The sequence below is a fragment of the Lethenteron reissneri genome, chromosome 28 (assembly GCF_015708825.2).
Source record: "Lethenteron reissneri isolate LAM-NWPU_2019-01 chromosome 28, ASM1570882v1, whole genome shotgun sequence".
NCBI lineage: Eukaryota > Metazoa > Chordata > Hyperoartia > Petromyzontiformes > Petromyzontidae > Lethenteron > Lethenteron reissneri.
The window spans coordinates 10704059-10731127 of record NC_083806.1 but is presented as its reverse complement, the minus strand read 5'-3'; the positions used below and the strand labels follow the sequence as shown (position 1 = coordinate 10731127).

Genomic DNA, 27069 nt, shown 5'->3' with positions numbered 1-27069 from the left:
AGGACGAGGTGATTGCAGGAGAGTGAGGGGGGGGGGGGGCAGCTCTTGCCTCTCAAGAAGGCCAAGACATAAAACCACATCTCTGTTAACACTCGGACACACACACACCTGTATACACGACAAACAGCCACCGAAACAAACTTTCACAATGTGCGCCTCAACACATACGAAATGTTAAAATTTATTTAGGTCACACCGTTACACATGCTGCAGTTCCCAGCCAGAATCATGATGAGCAGACTTATACGGCATCGATAATACTTTCAATCGCTGTGGGAATTTACATGCGTGTACCTGTAGGCTGTGAATCTTGAAAAAATCTCCTCCCGACATAGGAAAGAGGCAAGTAATTCGGTGCAAGTGTCATAAAACTATAATGCCAGATGTTAAATATATATTTAAGTGGCTCACCAAACTTTGATGACCACGTTTAGGCATATTGTTACGTAGAAAGATAAATATCCAAGTCACTATTATTTAAATACATGAAATACACATCACACTATTCATGCCTTTGCCTCTATGGGCTGACAGGCTAAGGTCGAGGAGGCCAGGCGACCTTGCATCCAGTTTCCAAGACCCTTGGAAATGAAATTCACTTTGGGTCCATCACGGTTTCAATGCTTTGTCTGGCGGGTTTTGCTCCCCAAAATGATCATTCGGACTTGATGGTGACGTGTAATTTCACCGCCACTCTAAGACCTTTCCTGGGAGCAAGGTTTGGCAAGTTTGGGGTGTCTCCCGATTTTTCACATTTTCTCCATTTTTCAAAGCTTATTTCTACACAAAGAACCACCACACACATCCATGTCCTTATACTAATTAGAGGATCTTTACAAAATTAAATTACTCACAAATGCGAATACTACGAAGCAGTTCTATACGGCACATGGCCCATACATTCACGAGTGGCGATTTGCCATTTAAAGTTTTATTTCAGGCACGATACTACTCCGCATGATCAGTGCAAAAAAGGCATATAATATAATTACTTTACATAAATACAACTTCAAACAATGGATGATTAAAATGGAATTGGCGATGAGAGACAATGGACACAGTACTATACATATCAACCAACGAAATTAGTAAAAGTACAGCAAGCATTAGTACATATTTTAACGAACTCAGCGGTCACAAAAGACGTTGTACAACATACACAATGAGTGCCTGTTATTTCAACGTCAACTTGGAACAAGAGATGTCGTTTTGAAGGAGGCAAATGTCATGGTATGTGCCAATGTGCGCACACAAGACAAACAATCCCAAAAACCATGACGGTGGCAGCACCTTGTGTTACATGCGATCGGCTAGCCAGGGGAACCGAGCCTGCAAGCATGAATACATGCAAAGAGGATTACAATAAACAGTTGGACTTTATGAAGAACAGAAACTAAAATTATACATTTTATTCCAGTTACTAGTCAAGTTCCAGTGTCTACCCTATTTATACCAGCAACACTCATCTCCATTGGTGGACATTCCACATTCCCATGGCAGCAGCCGATTTCTCCACAAGACTTCCCGACAAAACACACTTCCTTTTCATCGACTCAGAGGAGCAGAGGCTCACGGGATGGAGTTCACCTGTGACTTGGATTTGAACTGTCAAAACATCTGACCAATGAGTCAAGCAATCTAAGATCACATGAGACACCCAAACCAGTTGAAGTAATAAAACAACGTTTATGTTTTATTTAATACAACCTGAAATTGCTGTGTAGCACTCTACTCTGACCACAAGGGGCGGTGGGGGTTGCCTGGGTGGATACTAAAATGTATGTATGGGATATGTGCGCCAGTGGTGAGATGTTATCTCCCTCGCATAATGTGCAGGAGGTCGTGGGTTCGATCCCGACCCTGCTGGCTGTATATTTGGGAGTTTCCATGTCCTCCACGGGGTCGCGTTGATTTTTCTTGGGGTTCTCCGGTTTTTCCCCGTCCACATTTAGAAACGTGCGTTTACAGTATTTGCCTGCGATACATTCCCACGTGATAAGCCACTTCGTCGGGTGATCATTTGTGACCAGGGTCGCTTCTGGAAAAGAGCTACATAGCTCAGTGGGCCTTACCTGGTAAAAATAAAGTGTTGGAGTGCCGTGTGGATCTGCAGTGCGGGTTGCATGTCACGTGTTCCTCCCTTCAAACCAGGTTCGCGAAAGGGCCGGAGTATGCATCCGTTTGACTGTCCAGGTCAAAATTTGGGATCTGTCCTTCAAAGGAACTCCCGTTGTCTCGCTCAAACCGAAACGATCCCCTGAGAAAATCGAATACATATGTTGTATCGTAGACGGAGGTACTCGGAGACGGAGGTTGAGTTAGGGGCTTCCGCCAGGGTTTATTAACACTTATCACTATCCCTGGTTCCCTCTTTACCCCTTCCACTATCCCCGTTCCTCCAGTGACCCCGCTTACGTTACGGGGTCTCCCTTATATACCCTCGGAGGGGTGATGTCGCGTGCACTGCCCAGCGCGTGCGACCCCACGTCCCGTGAGGTCACCGCACCTGACAGCGCACACGACGCCACCACTCTCCACTACTCCTCTACATCACCCCCCCCCGTAAAAAAAAACAGCCGACCCGGCTGCAATCAACCTTAGGGCAGCACGGCCCTTCAAGCAGAACAGTAACAACAAAAAACAAAACAAATAGAGCCCGAAGGCCTCATCCGCCGGATAGCGCCGAACGGGCGCCAGGGGCTAGGCCCGCTGAACGGCCATCAGGGCCGTCACCGGAGCCGCACCCCCCTCGAGCGGGTATGCGCTGCTGGCCCGCTCCCTCGTGCGGTGTCCGCCACCCGTGCAGGTGGGCCGTCAGCGGGCAACAGGCCCACCGCCGTGGCCTCCGGTGCCTGGGGGGTCTCTGTCGGCCTCACTCGGGAGGGGCCTGGGGGCACACACACAGGTCGGACGTCACCTCCGTCAACGAGACCCGGCCGGTCAGGCACGCCGGATACATCATCAGCCGGCCGCTCCGGAATTGGGGGTGGATCCCCCAGGGTAGATGGAACATAACGTTTGAGCCGGGACGGGTGCACTATCCACTGCCTGCGACCGAATCGAATCCGGACGCATTGCGGCCGGCGGACCTCCACAACCTCCACGGGTCCCTGCCAAGGGCGATGCAATTTGGCCGATGTGCCAACGGGGACCTGGGGACAATGCAGCCACGCTTTTTGACCCGCTACCCACGGGAGGCCAGCTGCCTGGTGTTTTGGCAGCCGCTCATTAGCCGCCTGCCGGCTTGCGGAATTCTCGGCAGCGGCCTGTCGCGCCTCGCGCAGCCGGTCAAGTGCGACCTTCAAAGGGGTCGGCACCGACGACCCCTTCTTGGAGGAGCCAACGTCCATCTGGACGTGCACCGGGGGCTCCGGTTCCCTACCGTACATTAAATAAAAAGGCGAAAATCCCGTGGAGGCATGAGGGGCCAACCGATACGCCGCCAAGACCCCCGGGACGAACAGGTCCCAGTCTGACTGGGACGTGTTCACCTGGTGGCACAGCATGGACGTAAGGGTGCGGTTCAAGCGCTCTACCATCCCATCTGACTGGGGGTGGTAGGGCGAGGTGCGGATTTTCTTGGTGCCAAGGAGGTCACACACCTCCTTGAGCAACCTAGACGAGAAATTCCGCCCCTGGTCAGTCAACAATTGTTCCGGCGCGCCCTTGTCAAACACGTATCCCTGGACGAAGGCCTCGGTGATAGAAGAGGCCAACTGATCGACCAAAGGCCATGCCATGGGCCAACGTGTGAGGTACTCAACGCCCACCAAGAGGTATTTGTGGCCCCGTTGGGATGCAGGGAATGGCCCCAAAATGTCGAGCGCCACGAGCTCATTAACGCGAGAAACCCGGATGGACTGCAGCGGGGCCCGGTCCTGGACAACTGGGGCCTTCCTCCGCGCGCAGTCGTGGCAACCCTTCAAAATCAGTGCTACGTCACCCTCAACACCCGGCCAGTAATAGTCCCGCTTAAGGGTCAATAAGGTCTTGTGGTAGCCAAGGTGCATAAGCTTCTCGTGAATGGCTCGGGTTAATTTACCACGCAGGCTAGTGGGCACAACCACACAATAGCGTTCCAATTGGGCATCCCAACGCATGAGTAGTCCGTCATGCACGGCGATCGCCGGGGCAGCCGACGAAGCTAAGCTCCGGGCGTTATGTCCGACACGGCGCCGTAGCTTCAGCAGAGAGGAATCCTCCATCTGCAAGCCGGACCATACCTCCCGGGGAAGTCCAAGGCCGAAATCTGCGGTCGACGCCGCACCTGGAGGGGTGTCCGCCTCGGCCGACGCGACCAACTGGGCCGCGGCGTCCCCTGGGGCCTTGCAACGGCTAGAGCCCAGGGCGCAAGCACACCCGCCGCCTGCCGGCAATCGGGATAAACCGTCCGCATTTCCATGCTGTGTCCCCTTCCTATGGATTACATCAAAAGGGTAATCCTGGAGCACTTCGAGCCAGCGAGACAGCTGACCCGAGGGCTGACTAATCTTCAGCGAATATTGCAGGGCCGCGTGGTCGGTTCGGACCGTAAACAGCCTACCGTACAAATATGGTCTATACAACTGAACAAAATAAACTATGGCCAAAAGCTCCCTCCGGGTCACACAATATCGCTGTTCCGTCGAGGACAGAACGCGACTGCCATAGGCTACCACCCTCTCAACCCCGTCGACCACCTGGGCCAGGACAGCCCCAATTCCCGTGTCGCTGGCATCGGTATCGAGCAGGAAGGGTTTCGTAAAATCCGGGTACCCCAAGGGCGGCGCATCCGCCAAGGCCGTGCGAAGCGCCGCAAAAGCCGCCTCCTCCTCCGCGCCCCAGTGAAACCTTTGTCCTTTGGCGGAAAGGGCGTGCAGTGGCTTCGCAATTGTCGCAAAATCGCGGACAAACCGGCGATAGTACGATGCGAATCCAACGAAGCTACGCACCTCCGCGACAGATGTGGGAGTCGGCCACGTCCGGACACAAGCCGTTTTATCCGGGTCCGTGGCGACACCTGACGTGCTAACAATGTGTCCCAAATACCTCACCGATGGTTGTAGCAAGTGGCATTTCTGGGGTTTGAATTTCAAGCCAGCAGCACGCACTTTGACGAACACCGCCTCAAGGCGTTGCAAGTGCTCGCCAAACGTATGGCCAAAAACAATAACGTCATCCAAGTAGATTAGACAAGACTCCCACTGCAGCCCCGCCAAGACCATCTCCATGAGACGCTGGAAGGTGGCCGGGGCCGAATGGAGACCCATAGGAAGCCGATTGAACTCGAACAACCCCTGGGGCGTGCGGAACGCTGTTTTGGGTCTAGAGGCCTCATCCAGTGGCAATTGCCAGAAGCCGGAGAGCAAATCTAAAGTCGAAAAGAACCGCGCGCCCGAGAGGGCGTCCAAGGAATCATCCATGCGAGGCAATGGATATGCATCAGCCACCGAGATCTTGTTCAATCTACGAAAATCGACGCAGAACCGGAGACTCCCGTCCCGTTTCTTGACTAGCACAATGGGGGCACCCCAAGGGCTAGTAGATGGGGAGATGATGTCCGCCGCCAACATTTCCTCGACAGCCGAGCGGACATGATCTTTTTCCGCTGGGCTAAAGCGGTGGGAATTAAGTCGAATGGGGGCCGCGTCGCCCGTGTCTATGTGGTGGTCCAAAAGAGTAGTGCGACCCAGATCAAACTTACTTTGGCTGAACACATCGGTGAACCGTTCGATGAGGTCGCGGAGTTGCCGACGTTCCCCGAAGGACAACGAGGCATTCTCGTCGCACAACGTGGCGATCCATGATGCGTCGGGGTCCCCCGTGCGCATCACGCCCGCCACGACCCCTCCATCCGGGGCAGCGCTCTCGGGTGGAGGAGCCGGGGTTGCGTGTGCCAGGACGGCGCCGGCCGGGACTATGACCGGCAAGGGTCCCGAATTGAGGACCTGCAAAAAAAAGTCCTGGCCCCCCGACACGGCTGTCAAGGCGCCCACCAACCCCTTCGTCCTTGAAAAGTAGCTTGACGGGGACAGGAGGATACCCGTCTCCGTGGAGCCCATTTCGAGCGGTTTGCGCAACCTAAGGGGTATCAGGATTTGTGACGCCGGTGGTACGGTCACCGGCACTTTATTCAAGGCCCGTACACCGGCGACCAAGGGAGACAGGACGGTAGGTGATTGTAGGAATTGCAGCCGCCTCCCTGACGGCATTTCCACACAGCCCTGGTCAACGAGAATTCGGATGGGCATCCTAGACAAAAAGTCGGTCCCCAAGAGGCATGGCACTGCCAAGGTCCTGGAGACCAAAATCGGCCCGGCCAACTCAATCTCGTCAACCCGAACCGACGCTACAACGTGGCCCAGGATGCCCAAACTGCCGCCGTTCGCGGCGACACAAGCCCCGCGAACCGGCCTTAATGGACCCACGCTGCGGGGTAGCAGCCCAAAAATGGCCTCAGAAATAATGGTGGCCGACGCCCCCGTATCCACCAGGAGGCGAACGTGCACCCCTTGCACATATCCTGCCACCGCTGAGGAGCCGGCAGCTGCCGCCACCATCCTATGCGCAAGCGCATCCCAGTGGCGGGTCTGTCTGGGCCATTGAGGGGGTGATGACGATGGTGCACCCGACCCTTCGAGGACAACCCCATGACGATGGGCCCTAGCCCCGCTAGATGCATGAGGTGAAGGGAGCGGCCGCGCAGATGATGCGTCGCGACTCGCCTGGGGCCCCGAACCCGATGCCAAGGAGGGTCTGGGAGAAGGTGGAGTCCCTTTTCCAAAGGCCCCCGGGGCATTCCGGCAGCCCCGCTCAATGTGGCCCCGCTGACCACAGCGGAAGCAGGCCACCGTGTCCGCCTCCTGTGGACGGGAAGGTCCCGGCCGCCCCCGCTGCTCCGGACGGCGACCACCCGTCCCCCTTCCTCGACGATCGGGCATCGCCAGGGCCGCGAGGGTGTCCCCCCCGTCCGGCGCCAGGATCCCCGCACACGCCGCCATCTGAGGCCGTTGGCGGAGGGAGAGGTGCGCCTGAATGTTTTCTGCGACCGCCAAGGATGTGATCTGCCGATCATTGTTGATCGACAGAGCAATTCCTAGCTCCCTTGCCAGGTCAAGCAGCTTCCCCAAGGCCATAGAATCAAGTGCCCTGCCGTACAGGTCAGGGTATGCAGCCTGCGCCAGGGCCAGGAGCGAGCAGCGGAAGGCCAGCGGCAGTTCCCCCTCCTCCCGCCGCCGCAATGAAAACTTTAGCTGCGCGGTGGACGGCGGCTCAAAAACGTTGGCCATTTGGATATAGGCCGCCGGGAGTGTAGCCCGATTGGCCGGATGGATGGACTTGAAGGCCTGCAGAGCCCTTTCGTCCAAGCAGGTCGGAAGCGCCGGCAAGGCCTCCTCCATGGACCAGCCGACCGACATGTATGCCGCGTCGAACCGGTCCTGGAAGGCCGACCAGTCGCCCCCTTGCGCGACAAACGGCGCAACGTCGGGTAACCTGCGCTGCCATTGGCCGCGCGGCGCCGCGAGGTGTGGAAGCCAAGCGGCACCTGCGGGCCACCCAGCGGACGCGACGTGTTGCGGCGGTGGCAGCATTGCGGCTCCCGCGGGCCACGCCGAAGACGCGGAAAGGTGCGGTGGTGCTGCGGCCCCCATGGGCCACGCCGTAGGCGCAGCGAATTGTGGCTGAGTTGCGGCCCCCATGGGCCACGCCGTAGGCGCAGCGAATTGTGGCTGAGTTGCGGCCCCCATGGGCCACGCCGTAGGCGCAGCGAATTGTGGCTGAGTTGCGGCCCCCATGGGCCACTCCGTAGGCGCAGCGAATTGTGGCTGAGTTGCGGCCCCCTTGGGCCACGCCGTAGGCGCAGCGAATTGTGGCTGAGTTGCGGCCCCCATGGGCCACGCCGTAGACGCAGCAAAGTGTGAAGGCGCCTGCGCTTTCGCGACCCACCGGTCAGCGGCGGCGTACGAAGCCACGGCGTCGTCCCGCGACGCGGCGAGGGACCACGGCGTTGCAGCCTCAACGGGCCACGCCGAAGACGCGGCGGTGTAATTCGGGCCTGCAGCGGCCCCCGCGGCCCACCCCGCCGGCGCAGCGAGGTGCGGGACAGCGGCCGCAGCCGCGGCAACCTCTCGCGATGCGGCGAGGCACCACGGCGTTGCGGCCTCCCCGGGCCACGCCGTAGACGCGGCGGTAAAACACGGAGCCGCGGTGGCCCCCGCGGCCCTCCCCGCCGGCGCAGCGAGGTGCGGGACAGCGGCCGCAGCCGCGGCAACCTCTCGCGACGCGGCGAGGCGCCACGGCGTTGCAGCCTCCATGGGCCACGCCGAAGACGCGGCAGAATAACACGCAGCTGCGGCGTCATCCATGAGAAGGGACGCAGGCACGGCGAGGTGCAGAGCCGCGGCATCGCCGGTGTCCGGCCCCGTGAGCGCAGCGACAGGTTGAGCCGCGGCAGCACCCGCGGCCCATTCCGGCGGCACAGCGATGTACGGGGCAGCAGCAGCCGCCGCTGCCCACCCCGGCGGCCCGGCGAGGACGGCACGCGCGTACTTACCCTGGGCCCCCCCGGCGGGCGCCGCTTGATGTAGAGCCGCGTCGTCGCCGGCGGCTGGTCTCGCAGGAGCGGCGTGCCGAGAAATCCCGGCCGCGTCGGTGGAGAGACGCGGCGTCGCGGTCGCCATGGCAGCCGTAGCAGCGGCCGCATATGGCTCCCGAGCCAACATGGCCGCCGCGGATTGAGTCGCAGCCAACATGGCGGCCATTTCCGGTGGAGCGGTCGCTGGGAAAACTGCGGCGCTTTCAACGTTGGCAGTTGACAGTTGCTCCCGTCCCGCGTGCGGGGCGGTTGGCTGCGTCCGCGCCTCCACCTTGGCCAACCTGGCTGTCAGCTGCCCCACCGCCTGCAGGAGCTGCTGCAGCAGAGCTGCGGGGACGCTCTCCGTCTCTGGCGGCGGCGGTGAGCTGGCACTCCCCGCAGCCGACTCCTCCCGCTCCGGCCCGCTCGTCTCCACGGGAACCGTCACCGGGGTCCCGGGCTCCGGGGTCACTGCTGGAGCCTCCTCTCCGCCTTCGGCGCCCTCCAAGTCATGTGCCGGTGGGTTCCTACGCCGTGCGCCCGCTTTATACATGTTGGCGACGGTGTAAACTTCTGACACCAGTTGTTGTATCGTAGACGGAGGTACTCGGAGACGGAGGTTGAGTTAGGGGCTTCCGCCAGGGTTTATTAACACTTATCACTATCCCTGGTTCCCTCTTTACCCCTTCCACTATCCCCGTTCCTCCAGTGACCCCGCTTACGTTACGGGGTCTCCCTTATATACCCTCGGAGGGGTGATGTCGCGTGCACTGCCCAGCGCGTGCGACCCCACGTCCCGTGAGGTCACCGCACCTGACAGCGCACACGACGCCACCACTCTCCACTACTCCTCTACACATACAAGGGGGTTTTTACAGTCAAACCTTGCGAAAATTAAAATGTAGGTCAACAGTGGTGATTATTCAATAACGGATAGGAACACAGACAATTTCGCAGACTCAAACCCTTCCCCTTCTTCCATCAAATTACCAACTCACAAGTTCCCACAAATCGAAAAAAAAATTACTTTGCAGCCTCATTTCATGACCCTTTAATAAACCAAACTTCAGTGTCTACCAACACCCAAAACGAGGCTAAGCGATTACTCGTGACAATCAGTAGCCCGAAGCCACGGGTGGAAAATAGCCATTACTTTGGCAGGAACCAGTTTATCAACATATCCACGGTTTACACAGACTGCAGCACGGCCACCTGCTGTTGTGACTTTCACCAAACTGGGTGTTGCTTTTATAAATCCCAGAGTACCAATGGGCTGCGTTGACCCCGACTTGAATTTTGAACAGACCATGGGCTTCCCAACAGCATTTGCAGCCGCTACTGCAGTGAAACAAGGGCAAACGCCGAGTATTTTATTTACAACTGAATGCGGTGAAGTTAGTCAAGACCTCAAGTCTACTGCACCCCTACATACACCAGCTTTGCCCTTACAATCAGTTGGCTGTCGGGATGCCTTTCTCCACAGACCTCAAGCTCTCAATTTCCCATACAAACACTTACATGCAACCTTGATCAGGAATTGTAAATAATTGAAATGGTCAACACATGAATAGAATGCATTTATTATGTATGAATTGGATAAAACCTGTCCTAAGGGAGTTACCCAATGTGGATAATACCAAAGGCATGATATCAGAGCACTGAAATAGAACAGTCAAGGCTAACAGGAAGAGTCAAATCGTAACTTTAAATATTCCATTATTGAAAAAAAATTTGCGTGGAGTTAACAAACCTAACAAAGGAAACTTGGAGGAAGACGCATGCAAGGTTTTAAACCGAAAGAGGATAATGAAAATTCAACTGCAAGGTGTTTGCAACACAACCATTCGCCGTATACCTAACAGCGAGACAGTTTATTTAACACAAAGCTGTAACCCTTAGATGCTACAGCCATGGCACCTCTGCCAGGCTTCCCAACTGTTTACATCTCGTTACCGATTAGCCTCAAATCACCTGCCGTGGGCCTGCATGAATAGATAAGATAATGCGACGGTAAAACAGCCTTGACCGTTTCAGCCTCAAGGAGAAGCAAAGAAAATGTGTCAAACACCACGATTGTTGATGACAATCCTCTTGCTGCCAACTCCCATCCGAGGCAACGATGTTTGCTGCGTCTCGATGCAAAGCAACTCCGGAACGGCGGTGGTGACGTCATAATAAAACACTACAAATAGGACGTGAAAACGTCTGAATGTTAACCTGCAAGGGAGCTGCTGTAAATAGCCATCTCTCATGGAGGCAAATTCCATCATCGGCCACGATTAAATCACTGATTTAAAGCTTTCGTAACTGCAGGGATTCATATTCTTGGTTCTTTCGGTAAAGTCACGTAGAAGGGAAACAATAAAATAATAAAAAATATAAAACAATTAAATTATCACGACGTTTCGATTGCAACACAAGCAATCATCATCAGGTGTGAAAACCACTTTATTCAAATTTTCTTGCTGTGGTTTTCAAACCTGATGATGATTGCTTGTGTTGCAATCGAAACGTCGTGAGAATTTTTTTGTTTTATATTTTTTATTATTTTATTGCTTCCCCTTCTACGTGACTTTACCGAAAGAACCAAGAATATAAACCACTGCTGGCAAAACTGACAAACGGGCCTATACTCGTACGGCATGTCTGCAAGATCACCGCTTTACAAAACAGCTACCACCCAATAGCATCGGATTAGAAAACGAAAAATGTACACAAAACCAGCAACTGCAGCTCTATGCCAATACAGAAAGCCGGAAATGGTGCCAAGAAAACAGGGAGTAGGCGTACAGTCGGTCACATAACAGTCCAGAGGTGGGACAAAGTCATTGTTATGCAAGTCCAAGTCGAGTCTCAAGTCATCAAATTCATGACTCGAGTCTGACTCGAGTCCAAGTCACATGACTCGAGTCCACACCTCAGAGGTGGGACAAAGTCATTGTTATGCAAGTCCAAGTCGAGTCTCAAGTCATCAAATTCATGACTCGAGTCCAAGTCACATGACTCGAGTCCACACCTCTGCATAACACCACACGCCAAGCCACAAACTACCTCTCCTCCGAGAGCTGCCAGTTTCGTAAGGATTCCAGCTAGGGGCAGCTGTAAAGAATTGCTATCTTGTGAACATTCGTTTAAGCGAATGCTTCAGGAAGATGGAGAATTATGCACGGGGAATATTTTCACAGCATCACACCGATGCGGGACGCGCATAAACTCAACAGAAATGAAAGGACAGAAAAAAACACCTGCACCCAATACAAAGATGTAATAGGGGGATTAGTTTGATTTCAAAATTTAGGATCAGATCTTTAGGAAAATTCACCATCTTTTAGATTTCCTGAAGATTTTGATTGTGTAGTAATTTAACGTGCCTACTAACAAAAGTAATGTCATCCGATGCCACTTTTGGCATAAAAATCATGTGACATTGAAGCGACGTAAACGTCTTGTGACGTTATTTTTGGATAAATCCGCAAACTATATCGGATATCCGAAACTTAGTATTTTAAGCACAATTTTCGGAATTATCTGAAAATAGGTCACTTTTACCAAGTGTAAGTCAGCCTGTGCTTCAGGATCACGGATCTCGTGCCGAAAAACTAAAACACTTCCACCCTCCTAACAACTCCTACCTAAAGAGCACACAATTTGATGGACATTATAGCATGGAGAAGGAAGCATCATTGGCATCGGCCACGGTGATCTTATTAAAGTGCGAGATGTGTGGGGGGGGGGGGGGGGTTAATATCTACACAAGTGCTTTGGCACAAGCATGACTATTCTAAAAGAGCATGGTTTCAACCAAATCGTTCCCAAGAAAGATTGGACCTGGTTTTACAAAGGGTGTAAGAGAAACTCGTGTATTTTAATGGGTCGTGATTTTTAAAAATTCATTATAATCCATGTTCAATCCATTGCTGGATAAAAGTCTCAAAGCCATTCACCACCAACATCACAACCCTGCAAATGCAGCAAAAACCCACAAGGCAAATGAACAGATTTCGTCTCTCCACCTCTCCGCTAGTTTTCTTCAGCCGCGTTGCATTCCGCGTTATTATTTTCCTCATCATTCTCGACCATCGGCCCTCATTCCCCTCTAAAGACTTGTCTGTCCAAGCAGTTACTTCTTTCTGCAGTCCGAATTCTGTCATTAACCTAACGTTCTCAAATCCACGCGTTTATCATATCTTTGCCTCTCAACGTAATTCCAAGCGTGCGTCTTCTAACCTTTCAGTTTTGTTCCATATTTTTCATTCATGAGCATTTTTAGACCCATAAATCATAGCAGGGCTGATAAGAGACCCTTTTTTGCCCTCCCCCCCTTTGATACAATAACAAACACGTGACAAACACTGGAAGCCTCACACACAACAAGAAAGCCGTAGGCAGAGCCAAGTAAAAAGAAGAGAAGCGTCTCACCACATGTGGCCGCTAGATGCCTGCAGCGAGACGTGGCTGCTGTACTGGAAGGCCGGCTGCTCTTTGGACAGGATGGGCTCCTGCAAATTAGAGTCACACGCACATATCCATTAGCCTCAAGGTCGAAGCAGTCTCCCCGCTCGTATAAACGGGGAGCTCATTCGCCACTATGAGACCTCCTTTACCAGTGGCAAAATATAGTAGTAGGTTTTTACCCTTGAAACTGGTACAAAACTGACACCTTTATACAAAGCATCATGTTTGCAATAACCGCAACACAAGCAGTCAAAATGCAAACAAAAAGAAACAACTCTGATAATGGTAATGATATGCACCGTCCTTGAAGTTGATTCGCCACTGGCAAACCCGAGCAATCGTCAGCAACGATCAATCTACCGCGGGATAAAAACCCTCCAAGTTGTCGCCAACACCTCAATCCGGCAGCTGCGCGGGAGCCGAGTTAAATCGCTCCCCCTCTTGACGGCGGATGCAGCCTCGCGAGTGCATCCCCCCCCTCCCTCGACTGCCACTGTCGTTATTCTTGGACATTTCACCGAGCACCAGCGCAGACTTCACCGTTTCATCTCTCCGGCGGACATCGCTCTGGGGTGCGTTTCGCCCCCTTTGACTGCCACTCCATCTTCATTCTCGACCATGAGCCGTCATCTTTTCAAGTGACGGGTTCTGCCCAACCAAATACTTTTCTTAACAGTCAAAATGACGTCTTTTGCTGTATATTCTCGAAGCCATGTGTTTCTTTTTCCTGCATCTTAAATGGTATTCTAATAATGCCTCTCTCCCCATGCTTCTTTGCGGACACTTTTGACCTTTTGTTCCATTCTTCATCAGTGGCCATGTGTCAGTTCCATGTGATAACAATACTCAAATATAAAACCGATATTGATAGGCAAAATTGGACGTTGCTTTTCATTTCAAAGTTCAACTTTCCTACCTCTCTCCAACCCACTTTCAACCACCTCTATTTCACATTTTTGATGTCGGCCTGCTTTTAATAAGGGACTTAATAAAGGTATATGTATTGTTGTCTTTTCCAGTTTATATTGAGTCCAACTCTGCAAACTTCTTCGAACATTTATTTTAGTTCATGCCCTTAGCTTTGTTAAAACTACAAAATGACAAAATAATCTGATATGTATGCTTGGTTCTTTCGGTAAAGTCAAGTAGAAGGGAAATAATAAAAATAAAACATAATAAAATAATACAATTCTCACGACGTTTCGACCACAACGCAAGCAGCCATCCTCAGGTGGAGAGAACAGGTCTGTCCGAAAGACGGCTGCTTGTGTTGTGGTCGAAACGTCGTGAGAATTTTATTGTTTGATTTTTATTATTTCCCTTCTACGTGACTTAGGAGGTCCACGGGACAGGCCCAGGGTGCCATGGGTTGCCCGATGGAGATGACTGACAGATGCACCAAAGACAATGCATGTATAGTCAAGAGCACGTTTTGTTTGCATGTCTTTCCCCAAGTACGTGTGGCTAATGCAGACTTGATGCCTTGCAATAAGTAACCATTTGGCGTTTGAATCATCTTTAACACCTCCCGTTTGATTGCCAAAAAGGATAAAAAGCCTATACCTTTTTGTCCATAATTTGTGATTAAATTACACGACCGCAATATGTTATCCCTCGTATCTTCCTCGCTCACCCGGCCGACAACGCCACGGCCGCGCACAGTCTCCAGCGTTCCCGAGAGGCTGAAGATCCTCCAGTGGCGCTCTCTCAGCTGCACCGTCTGCTCTCCAAGGTTCTCCAAGCGGATGCAGTACCTCCACTGCACGCGCCACCGCAGACCCGCGCAAAAGAGGCGGAGGGGGGGGAACACACCACATCCTTACGGCAATGGTGATGGAAATGTTCCCTTGACGTTTCCCTTGCTCAAACAAGTACGGGGAGGCGGGGGAGGGGGTACAATTTCTCTCCAGGCAGTCTGAAGCCAGTGGTTGAAAATGTTATGTTACACAATGTGGTGGGTCAGGTTCCTTAGACTGTGTACGCAAAATTATTCAATTTGTGTTGCAAATCAACATCTATTTACGGATTACAAAAAGGTGACCTGCAAAATGTATCACTCCATAAAAAACTATATTTCTCGGTCCACCAGCCTATGGGCATTCCAGACCATTATCATCCAGGAGCATTTTCTTACACAAAGAAAACTCTGAAGTGGTTTCAACAATTTGGGTCAACATAGTGTGATGAGGTTAATGATGATTAGAATTGTGTTCGAACAGAGAGGAATCGTTGTTTTATGTTGGAAAAGCTTCCGCAAATTAAAACGGGAAGGATTGTATAGAGACACATTCTAAGGGGGCAATGCCCATCTGAGAATATTTTTGTCTCATCCTCTGTAGCGTTTCAAGGTTAATTATTAACGTGTTCAAAAGTGGCAGCCAGCTGCCAGAGCTGTTGCAGAAATAGGACTTACCCAATAAACTAGGGCATTCTGCGTTTCCTGCAAAATATAAAGAAAACCCGTACACGTTAACAAACCAACGATTTTAATCACACAACACGACAACTTGCAACTTCCTAGAGCATTTGTTCGAGATCTTCCAGTGGCCTGAACGGTGTCGGTGATGTAAATCCCACAGGCTCATTTGCAGGGGTCAATTCCTCCAGCAACACATCTGTTGACATACAATCTGCATACACCATGACCATTTAATTCTTACACGCACGATTCGATGGATAATTTGTGAAGTGCATGAAACTGCTTGAAATTATGAACGTATGTATCGCTACAGGTCTAGTTTTCACACAATACACCACAAAACATGTTTTTTGTCTGGTTGAAATTTAGATTCAAACGCTATTCCAAACCGACTCTCAATCGCAACACATTTCACATGGCTCAACGGCAACATGCCCTGCTGTTACAATATTCGCTATATAGACCTCACATGTACCACTCTCAAGGCAATGACAGTTCACTATACGCTACTCTAGAGCACAGATGCTAGATAGCTCAACACCATTTCTCATCTGGCTATTTCGTAACGATGAACGCCACATCAAGTGCTCCGGCTGACGAATGGTCGTCACAAAAATGCAGGTACCCACTTTCGCTTGTTTACCGCAAAATGTACCACTCGAGCCTTTCTGTGTTTTTCCATGTTGAGTTTATGCAATGGAATTGGCCGGTTTGCTTTCATTACTCCTATAATAAGCCAAGAATGTGTGTGTCCCGCACGTGACGTCACTCCACGAGGCCCACCCCCCCCCGCGTGACGTCACTCCACATGAGGGCCACCCCCCCTCATTAATATTCATGAGCGGGTGGATATTTACACGAAGGCAGAGGAAGGTCGAGCTGAATTAAATAATTTATTGCGCAGTCGCTTCAAATATGACGTTTCTTTACAGAAAGTGACGGTAAAAAATAAATCTACGCAGCACAGTGCTACATCCGTGCGTGACGTCACTGCAAAAGAGGCCCCCCCCCCCTTCATGAATATTCATGAACGCGTGGAAACTTACACTACCGCACAAGGTCACGCACTCCACATGCCGCACCCCCCCCCCCCATTAATAATCATGAGCTGAACAATTGTTCTATTGAATATTTCACATTTACTGCAATATACACCCATCCTTGGACAGGCAAAAAAGCTCGGCAGGCACGGCACATAGCCACCAGGATGTTTACACACAATTCCAGGTACTCGCTGACACAGCCAGGTCGACCTAAAAATTGGCCCAGGACTAGTTAAAATATTTATCACGGATATTGGCCTTGAGTGGGAACAAAACTCAGGTCACCGGCTTTGCAATCAGGTTGCACGAGGGTTTGTAGCACGGTGCGCTAACCGCTGCCCCATCACTCGTGAACACACACACGTACACAAAAAGATGAAGACAAAGATCCCCATATAGCCTAAACAGACTGTTGGGGCAAGTGCTGTTAGAGAGCACCTACGATGGCCGGCACGGCACACGAGGGGGTGGGTGGTGGCCAACACCACACCCGGCTGCCTTTTTGTCTTCCCAGCGGTGATGTTTACACGCCACACCGGGTACTCATTTGAGGTCGAGCCGACCTAGGGGAGGGCACCAAGGCCGGTTCAGATAATCATCACCGGTGCTGGCCGTGAGCGGGAATCGAATTTGGGTCACCGGGTTTGTAGTGCAGTCTGCTAACCGCTGCACCGCCACTTGTGAACGCACATGGGCATACACACACACCGTACCCGGGCACCCATGTAGAACGGTGTGACGGTGACACGAATGCCCTCCGTGGTTTCTCGGTGCACGTCCGAGAGCTCCAACCAAGGATGGTTCTTCTGCTGCCAGGCGTGCAGTGTCTCGCGTGCAGAAAACACGGGTACTGGGGAATAAGTGGAAAGGGGCAAAGATAACTACCCAGTTGTATTACAAATCGGCCACTTTTTTTTTTAAGACAGCATCTCCCCCCTCCTCTTCAAAAGAGCAATGGGTGATGCTCACCTCTGCTAGCGAGCCCAAAGTCGGTTGTGGAAATGCCATATTCTCATGGAGAGGGCCAGTCCATTAACACAAACCACTCCATTTCCATCACAGCGGTGGTCACCAACGGCTCGGAATAGTTAACGTAGAGAAGGGCTGGCACATTACTCGCTTGAGCGTGGACACGCTTACCTTTGAGCAAAGGTAAAGGAGCAGCCCCTGCAATTGCTTGCTCGCAATTGCAAGCGGAAGGGCTTTCATTAAGGGAGGGATCTCTCAAATCCGTCGAGGGGTATATCTTTGCATTCTCTTCCACGCTGGGCCAGACGTCTGGAAAGAGGTGGTGGTGGTAGCCAAAATTTACTCCGCCACGCACAACCAGTCGATCGAATGTGACGGACCAATTTACACAGCTGGGTGGAGAGAGGTGGGATTTAATAACTTGCCCATTGCTTCAAGTGCCATGCCAGGAGCTTGAACTGGCAACCTCTGCATGTAGACCTTCTTTCATGCCAGTACGTAGCCAACCGTGCTAATCTGCGGTGCAAGTCTAGTGTGCTAACCATCACAACACCATTGAACAAAGGATGTAGTGAATACTGCAAGGATGCTCATGTTACCAAAGTCTTTGCCTACCCTTGGTAGCGTCGTAGTTGAGGAATCTGTCAAACAGTTCATGCTGGATGGGATTTTTGTCCATGGAGTTGTACGGCAGAACGTCCTCATGGCTTACATAGTCCAGACCTGCAGGCAACAACAACCCAACGTTACACATTTGTGTTGGGGAGAAATCTAAACACATTCCTGCGGAGGGAGATGGAAGGAACGTTGGGTTGCTCGGTCAATGGCCAGTCAACGGCGGCGTGGTGTATTCCGCAAATATGGCCGACTGAGGGCGGGCACAAGCCGGTGTGAGTAGGTTAAACGTTGAGTTTTATAAGGGCACCACGGGGTGACCAGCCCCTCCCCACCCAGCCCCACCCCTCCCACCCCCCCCACCCAGCCCCACCCCCCCCACCCAGCCCCACCCCCCCCACCCAGCCCCACCCCCCCCACCCAGCCCCACCCCCCCACCCAGCCCCACCCCCCCCACCCAGCCCCACCCCTCCCACCCTCCCCACCCAGCCCCACCCTCCCCACCCAGCCCCTCCCTCCCCACCCAGCCCCTCCCTCCCCACCCAGCCCCTCCCCACCCAGCCCCTCCCATTTTTGTATGCACGACAGACGGACACAATAATCCCGTGGGCTGGTGTAACCAGGAGGTTCCTACCAGTATTATTGGCCATTTGCACTTTGTGAACGTGCACTGACCGTTGTTGATATTGGGATCGTTTCTAGGGGCTGCACGACCTCTTGGATTTTGGCCCATGGTGTGGTTGGTGGGGGTAGATGCGACTGGAGGGGTTTGAAGGGTTGGTGCAGTTGATGTGGTTGGGCGGATTGTTTTGCGAATGAGACTCCCTTATTGGCAACAAGTTTCAGCGGCTGTTGAACCAACCCTATGTATGCAAACTCATCATTTTCTTATCGCATGTCATCCCAACTTCTTTTGCCCTATTTTCTGCCCCAGTCGCTTTGTATTATGTGGATTGTGTTGCAAGGCGTTCTGAGATGACAGGATTTTAGGTGTTAGATAACGGAAAATCCGTATCAAGATCGACGCACCTGGGATGGCATAGAGGGCTCGGCTGTCTTCGTGATTCGCCAAGAATGTCACTCCTTCCGTCTGTGCACTCTGCGGCGACGATGATGATGAACACATCAGCCACACGTTCAGCCAAATGAAATACCTGCCCAAATAAGGTCTTACTTATACGGCGATAAAATATTTAAAACCTGCAAAATATTAGCCAAAACTATGATGGGGTTTTAACGATTTAACTCGAGCATTTCGAGGTATCCACACGTTGTCAATGTACACAGATGTGAATTTTAGTTTTTACACAAGACCTTTATTAACTCGGGTGAAAGTCTCGCCTTCCCCAACAATGGTTTCAGCAATGAAGCAGAAATAATCTTAATGGGCAGGAAAAAAAAATCGTCCAGCAAAGCACAGTATTGCACATCAAAAGTTTTCCCAACCCATAATAATAGTAAACAAATCATTTACCGATACCGTACTGGCAGTGGTGTACAAGAACAATTAACATACAAAATCACATTCGTTAATGACACCGCCTTACAATGTATATATTTATTACATAGGTGATTTTTCGGCTAAAGACCCTTCTTCATAGCACAGACCGGCCAAAGATATACAACTAATAAGGGCTAGAGACATTGCAATTAACACCATCACCAGTTTTTGAATAGGCATACGAATAGTTACTGAATAGTAACCGTCGAACAACAGACTTTGTACTTGATGGCCAGCAATCATCGCTTCATAGAGACGTGTCCTGCATGAGGTCACCGTGCTTTACGAGGATGCAGGGCTGATGTGAAAATAGAACAAGTAGACTCTTCTACTTACAAACGAGTTAGGTTCCAGGTCTGTTCCCAAGTCCAAATTTACCCATGTCGATTCCAAACATGTTGTACGGCGTATAAACTAAACACGGGAAATGGCTTTAAAAGTTGTACAATCTCCTGCAGATTCAGATGCCACTGGTTCTTCATGTCCTGCAGATGTAGATGCCACCGCCGCCACCTATTGTGGGGCAGTTGAACTTACGACTATCGGTTCCCGAACAGGTAACTGGACAGACGGGATCAGGTTTTTTTCGTATCTCCGAAAGCTTGCAAGTAGAATGATTGTAAATAGAGAGAGTCACAGAACTTCAAAAGTAACAGGTAATCAAACACAAGCCCATTGGTACGTACAATGTGAGGGCAATCGCGGGCATCGATGAGGACCTGGTAGTACGTGTGGGTCTTCCCCTTCATCTCCTTTCCCGTTTGTTGACCCACCGGAGGCTCCGATTTGCTACTGAAGGTCAAGACGGGTATTACGCAGAAAATATATACAGTTAAAAGTATAAAATGCGAATTAATTGTACGCGGCTATTGAATCAAATGGCTATAAAACAGTACCCGACGTTAATCTAACGTTACCAAAATCTCACAATTTTGCTGGAATTGCATAACCATGCTTATTTAAATATACATTCGATAATTTTCATCATTTGACATGTTGTAATGGAGTATTTTATGTATCATTGCCAATGTCCTTATATAGATAGATTGATACAGTAAAACCAGTTGTACAATAGTTGTTATTTTTCCACCCCAGCCAAGTAACCCGACTAGCTGATTCACAATGCACTTCTGAGAGCACCTTCCATAATCACTCTTTGGTTCTTTCGGTAAAATCACGTAGGTAGAAATAAAACAAAATAAATCACGACGTTTCGAAAGATATCGCGATTTTCACCTGAAGACGGGCACTTGTGCTGCGTTTGAAACGTCATGATTTATTTCGTTTTATTTCTACATACGTGACTTTACCGAAAGAACCAAAGAGTATGGATTCCTGCAGTCACAAAAGCTTCAAATCAAGATTCACCTTCCATAAATGGACACGCATCGAATCGTGTAAATGCACACAAACTTCACCAATCGCAGGTTTCCCCCATTGCGGATTTGATCATTCGCGCCAAGTTTACGGGAGGATATAGTTTGGCGATCGTGCCCATGTTGACCGTGAGATTCCTGTATTTATCGCAAATACCGTTCCTTCAATGCACTGCTCACGATTATGCTTCTACCGAAGAATACACACGTTGTTGTTGTACCGTTATTATTTCTTTGTAAAGCCCTTGGTTAAGGAGCTACATATTTTCTTGCATCGAACAAAAATCTCCAGGAGAAGATGGCTATAAAACAGTTGCGTGTGGCACCACAGATCGAAATCCGCCGGTTGCTCTAGCACTGAACGCAAACAAAGGATGGGTGGACACACGCACACCACATGTGCCTTTCTTCGTCATTTCCTGCAGCATCTCGGTCGTAGAGCCTCGCTTGCCACGGGAAGAGCACAACGCCACGGTATCCGAAAACTCTGTGCAGGAACAACTGCAACGGCAATTCGAACATCGGTACACTTTAAATACACGAGGCTTCCGATTTATTACGAGTGAAAGATTGCGCAAAGTATTTTTAGACTGCGTGCTTTGCATGTTGCGAAATAAAACTCTGGATTCCGAAATGCCATTTACAATTGCAGTGTTGTTCTAGATCAAGCTACCAGCGTGAAATGCATTCCATATTTGGCCTCTCGTAAACTCCCAGGACAAGAGATCAATAACCAAAAGGCACTTCAGGAATGAAACTGCATATATTCACAAATTGGTCGCGTGATTTTCTAAACAATAGTTCTAAATAGATGGTTAAAAATGGGATAAAATATTGGCCTATTTTCTGTGTTTGTAGATGTGTAGGAAGTAATCCTTTTCAGAATTTGTTTTACATTACCCGGAATCATACGACTATTCAAAATAATCTATGCCTCAAGTTTCCTGGATGGGCTCCCTCCCACGTGCCACCAACTCTCTCATTACTGGAATTGGCCAAACATTCCAATGCAGTGTATCCTAAAAATGTTCCTTGGTGTGGAGGCTTTTCCTGGATATAATGGCCTCTACGCAGAACACAACGTTAAATCTGGAAAGCAAAGGCAGCATTAATGAATGCAGTGCTCGTATGGGCCAGCGGAAATGTCACCAACCTGTCCAGTGTCATATTTTCCCTGTCTTGGCGCTTCCAGAATGCCGACAGTCTCCAGCACCTTGCCTTCAGCTCTGTTCCTATTTCAATCAAGAACGAGAGTAAAGAAAGCAACAAAAACAACGTTGTTCAATCACGTGCATGCATGCACAGATACATGCACGAATAAACGGACATTTGAAACAATCAAACATTTCCCATTTCAAATGATGAGCAAAGGGCAGTGTGCGGCACACATCCTTAAAGTCGACCCTGAACCGATGTCAGAAATTCCACATTCCTATGGACACGGGCACTCTCCATAAACACACAACACACCTTCCCATCGGAGTGGGTACTCATGTTACCAGCCAATGAGAGATGGGTTGGTTGGAATCAACCCTCGACCAGAATTAACTCTCAAAAGTTTCCAATTGATAGAAGAGACCACAATGGGCCATCAAGTCAGATGACAGATATGCAACTTTGTCTTACTCAGAAAGTGGTGGAAAACGACAACGCGGTATAACGGGTTCTATCGTCACAAATAACATAATTCAAAGAAGTTCAACGTAAATACATAATGGCAAAGGCAGTAATGGTATCATGGTCAGTCGACACGTTCTGGCAGGAGAGCAAATTTCAAACTGGGTGCAAAGCCAGATGTGTAAAAGCAAGCGGCTTGTGCAATGTGTTTATTATAAAAGTATGGTTTCACATGCCATGTGAATTGAGGACAAAAACGTGATGCATTGAATATCGCGTGGCAACTCATCCTAGCGATGGAGGGCAGCAGGGCAAGTGTCACGATTTCGTATATTCCCCCATCTCTCCCGACTACTTTGTTATTCTGATATGCCCATCCCTGTATTTCACTTTAGATTGAGAAACGTAATATTACACTGAAAATTACACGTGTGACAACACCATATTTTCTGGATCACAAGATACATCAGAAATTAAGACACGCGATTAAAGTTAAACAAATCTGGTTACACATACATACACCGACCAGATTATAACCTACACCTATAATTTTTGCTTTAAAACACAGGGATGGGGGGGGGGAGAGCGAGTCATATAATCCAGACAACACCGACATAAAACATTTTAAGGGTGGCCGTTACATTTTTGTACGTGAGCAATGTACGCCAAGGGTTAGAAGCATTGCTTAAAATAACACTCCATACTAGGATGAAACAAGCCAGCAGTCCCAATTTAGAAAAGCAAGGAATTCCAGTTTACGAACATGCAGTATTTGTTCATGATGAAAATATTCCTTGCACGCAAAAAGGCACTCAGAAATTTGGTCTGGATAGTAATCAAACCATTTATAAATCGCGCATTCACAATAATAGCAATCCCAATTTCTAACTAGGCAGTTCACGAATTGGATGCAGTGTTTCGATTGAGGACTCTTAGGATGGAGGCACGGTGCTCTGAAGCCCCTCGCATGCCAGCCTGAACTGGAGAGCCTTGAAGCTGCCCACTGGAAGGTAGATTGGTGTTCGATTGCTACAAGTATGTGCTGCGGGAGAGCAGTCCAGACGGCTGGTGCAACTACGGCAGAAGCGCGGCTCAGCCAGGGAAGTCCTGGTTCTGGGTGTGACGAGCAAATCATTAGACGCGCAATGTAAGACGCGAAAGTTTGCCGTGGATCAGTGGTGTGAAAATGGCGGGGAGGTATATAGCAAGAGGTTAAAGAGAGGTCGGTGGTGGCACAGGATAGCAATTTTGTAACATAACCTGGAGTTAACTGGGAAGCCAGTGCAGAGTTTAGCGAAAACATTTGGCCATGCCCAATTCCCAGAACTAGCACGTGACGTATTGTTTGGGTCTTTCGGTAAAGTCACGTAGATCGGTTCAAAGAAAATAACAAAAAAACTAAGTTTTTTTATTTGAACCTATCTACGTGACCTTACCAGAAGACCCAAATAATATGAATTCCTGCAGTCACGAAAGCTTTAAGTCAAGCACATGACATGTTGTTTTTTGGAGCCAATGTAGCTTGTTGGAGGTGTTTTAGCCGATGTCCGAGTAAGGATGAATGCTGAAAACGCTACAAGCCTGAGTGGTTTCTGGGGCTGTCGTCAACGACGGGCAGGTGTGCCCATGAGGCCCTGAAATATAGACTGCGTGTGTTCATGCCTGGGATGCCCAGAGTAACCGGGATTAAGTGTGCACTATAAACATACATTTGACTTGACGAGATTAGTAAAATGCAGGTGGTTGTTTATTTAATGTAGATTGTGCATTCTAACTCAGCCAAAGTGCGGTTGAACTAGCAAGCGACACAACATTTGAGTCGATTGTCTTCATGGAAATTGACGACTATCAGTAATAAATTCCACAAAATCCAGCTAAAGGTACTCCAGCACACCTTTAGTGCAGTGAGTGGTCATGCAGGCTTATTTTACAGACGTACCACACAATACGTTGTTTATACCATGTACTATTAATGTTGAATAATAACGATGCGATTCATTTATAAATATTCCACAATTTATGATAACCCTATTAACTTTCTATTCAAAACAATTGTGGGGAAAAAATGGCTCCATATCTTAAGAGGAACAAAGGTGGTGGTGGTATAGCATTGTATCAGGAGGGAGTTCAACGTTAACCGAGATTAGTGGGAGACATGTGAAGGTATTAAAATGACAATATCCAAAAAATTGAGCAGATAACTATTTTATTTCAGTGGTATTTCTAAGGATCACCCCCATACACAATACAAGAGTACATTCAGTGAGAAAACAATTACGGATCTCAGTGAACTGGGTGTAAAATTACTCCGACAGTCATGGGGGGGTTTTTCACCAAAAATAACAATTTAAATCCATCACCCAAAGGGCATTCTGGACCAATGCTGCCATCAGAATGTGTTTGCCGGCAAACCAGTGTCGATTTGGCAAGTATTCTCAGCAAGGTTTGTGGTATGTTATACCACTATGCTCATTGAAACAATTAGACATTTTTCATTAACAGGCAAATAAGAAATCACCTATATTTGGTCTAATAGATCAGGTCTAAAGATCTGGCGATTATGTAGATATGTTATGTTGGGCATATGATTTGAGATAATGAGTGGTGCAATGGAAGACATGAGATAATTATCATAACCAGGCATGGCAAAGCCACTCTCGCAGCCTGCTGACACGCATGAGCAGCTTACGCCACAGGCCCACAACTGGCACACTTGCAAATACCATTTCACTGAACGTGCCTGCATCGCACTACTGCATGCAAAGCGAGCTTGTTGGCTTAATTCAAAAGCGATGCATTTCTCTTTTTTTAATAAATCACGTTTAACCGACCCGCTAAACTGTCTCTTGTAGCCACAGAAGTGGATCCTTATTCCTATTAAAAAATATATATTTTCTGAAAAAGTATTTCTCTGTTGCTGCTTCACGTTTGTGAAACACTCCTCCTTGCTGCTCATCTCTAGCTTTGGTTCCCTCCTCCACCTCCCTCTATATTCCTAGAAAGGCAAAATAGAGATTACTTTCACGTACACCAAACCCCCCTCTTGTTCCCACATGTCTGCGGTCTCTATCCAATTCGCGTGTTTTTACACCACAAAACGTAAAGCTTACTCTCGTACTTTCATCGAACTTTCCCTGCCACCTCTTGCGCATATATTATACTAGTTCTTAAAGGCCCGTCTTCGCAGGGCAAACGTTTTCCATTAATATAATAATTAACCTGATTTTTTTTTTGAGTTTGTACCTACCATCAGACACTTTACTCCAAAAAAAAAATCCGCAAAAAAATACGAATTATTTACTTGATTCAACTTCTTATAAAGACGTACCCATCAGAAACCGCTCTATTTAAAGATTCCGTTCCTTTTTTATTACAAGGAAATAAAATAAAATTAACTTAATACTCTGAAGGGAAGATCCTATCTTTGACCGTTTTCGAATTATTCAGATTTGATCATCATAAAATGCATATTTTAATCCCAAACCGCTTGAATCTGCAATATCAGAAAAACAAATAAATATATATAACAATGGTTCTCGCTTTAATTTCACTTGTCGTTTAGCGCTCTATCAAATAAAAAAAACCCCGCAATATTAAATTTTGAACGGTTTCCAAATGAAAAAAGGCAGACATGTTTATGGGGCACTTAAAATAAAAAATCTAGAATTTTCAGATGTTCCCCATTATGTCCTAAAATCTTCCTGTGTAGCTCCTTCCAGCTTTCTACCTTGTTGAAAAGCACCCTAGAAGTTTTAAAGACAGATTAAGGTCTTCATTTAGATCGACAGATTTCCACTGTTTTTTTTATTCGTGTGCGTTTCGTTTGTGACCATTCGACAACGTGTTTTTTTTAGTTGTGAAATACTCCATAAGGGCATTGCTGTTCTCATTCTCTGCAATATCGCCGATGTTTGTTGTTGTTGTGCTCAAGCACCACGGGATCACCCATTGTGAAATAGCCAGGAAACTGGCTAAACGGGACCATCCATGTAACAAATAAATATCTACCAACTGAAATAAGTAAAACAAATCTTGGTGGGGATTGTCATTATTATAATTCGTGACAAGCATGTTTTTTTGCCCGCTAAAAAAAGCAGAAAGTAGATTTAACAAGTGGAAGAGGGATAGCACACATGGAACGATGCAGATCATCAAGTGTGGCGAGAAAGCGAGAGATGGGGAGGGCCAATGTTGATGTACAAACCGTACTGCAAGCAGTACTTTTGTGTTTGTGTCAAGGGTTTCACAATAGTTTGCTGTGTCATGGTTTCAAAATAGCCACTGGTGGTCAATGGAATTGGAATGACAGCATGCGCGCCCGTGTGTTATGTCCACCCGTTGAGAAAGTAGCCCCCCCTACATTACTGTACTTGGATTAGTTTCAATTGAATTAAAATCATTTTTAAAACTCAACCGTGGTAATCGTAAAAGTTTACACCATTTGAACTCGAGTTCCATTCTCTGCAACTGCCTATGGTAAATGTACATACAATACTGTAGCAGCTTTACTGTTGCAACAT

At 49.1% G+C, this 27069-nt stretch overlaps 2 protein-coding genes across 5 annotated transcripts in view; both read right to left on the bottom strand.

Moving 5' to 3' along the window:
- Positions 1-27069, bottom strand: part of POLDIP2 (DNA polymerase delta interacting protein 2) — a 30029-nt gene that overhangs the window by 996 nt on the left and 1964 nt on the right. The window contains exons 2-11 of one of the 3 annotated variants that reach the window (XM_061562144.1): positions 22086-22164; positions 21330-21433; positions 20243-20348; positions 19085-19154; positions 18056-18163; positions 17185-17321; positions 15423-15449; positions 14643-14768; positions 12974-13053; positions 5-2257 (exon numbers count right to left, since the gene is read on the bottom strand). In XM_061562144.1, the coding sequence (XP_061418128.1) occupies positions 2143-2257; positions 12974-13053; positions 14643-14768; positions 15423-15449; positions 17185-17321; positions 18056-18163; positions 19085-19154; positions 20243-20348; positions 21330-21433; positions 22086-22164 (952 nt within the window). In that variant the 3' untranslated portion in view covers positions 5-2142. Of the gene's footprint in view, positions 1-4; positions 2258-12973; positions 13054-14642; positions 14769-15422; positions 15450-17184; positions 17322-18055; positions 18164-19084; positions 19155-20242; positions 20349-21329; positions 21434-22085; positions 22165-27069 lie in introns of those variants that run through there. The other 2 variants (XM_061562143.1, XM_061562145.1) reach the window with 2 other exon arrangements.
- Positions 2314-10866, bottom strand: LOC133348975 (transcriptional regulatory protein AlgP-like). Of its 2 annotated transcripts, none has more exons than XM_061562154.1 (2): positions 8534-10866; positions 2314-2887 (listed from the first exon to the last, which is right to left on the bottom strand). In XM_061562154.1, exons 1-2 carry the CDS (start codon positions 9105-9107, stop codon positions 2730-2732), a joined length of 732 nt encoding a protein of 243 aa, XP_061418138.1. In that variant the 5' UTR covers positions 9108-10866; the 3' UTR covers positions 2314-2729. The 2 variants fall into 2 exon arrangements, with proteins under 2 accessions (XP_061418138.1, XP_061418137.1); XM_061562153.1 differs by lacking the exon at positions 8534-10866 and adding an exon at positions 6705-7694.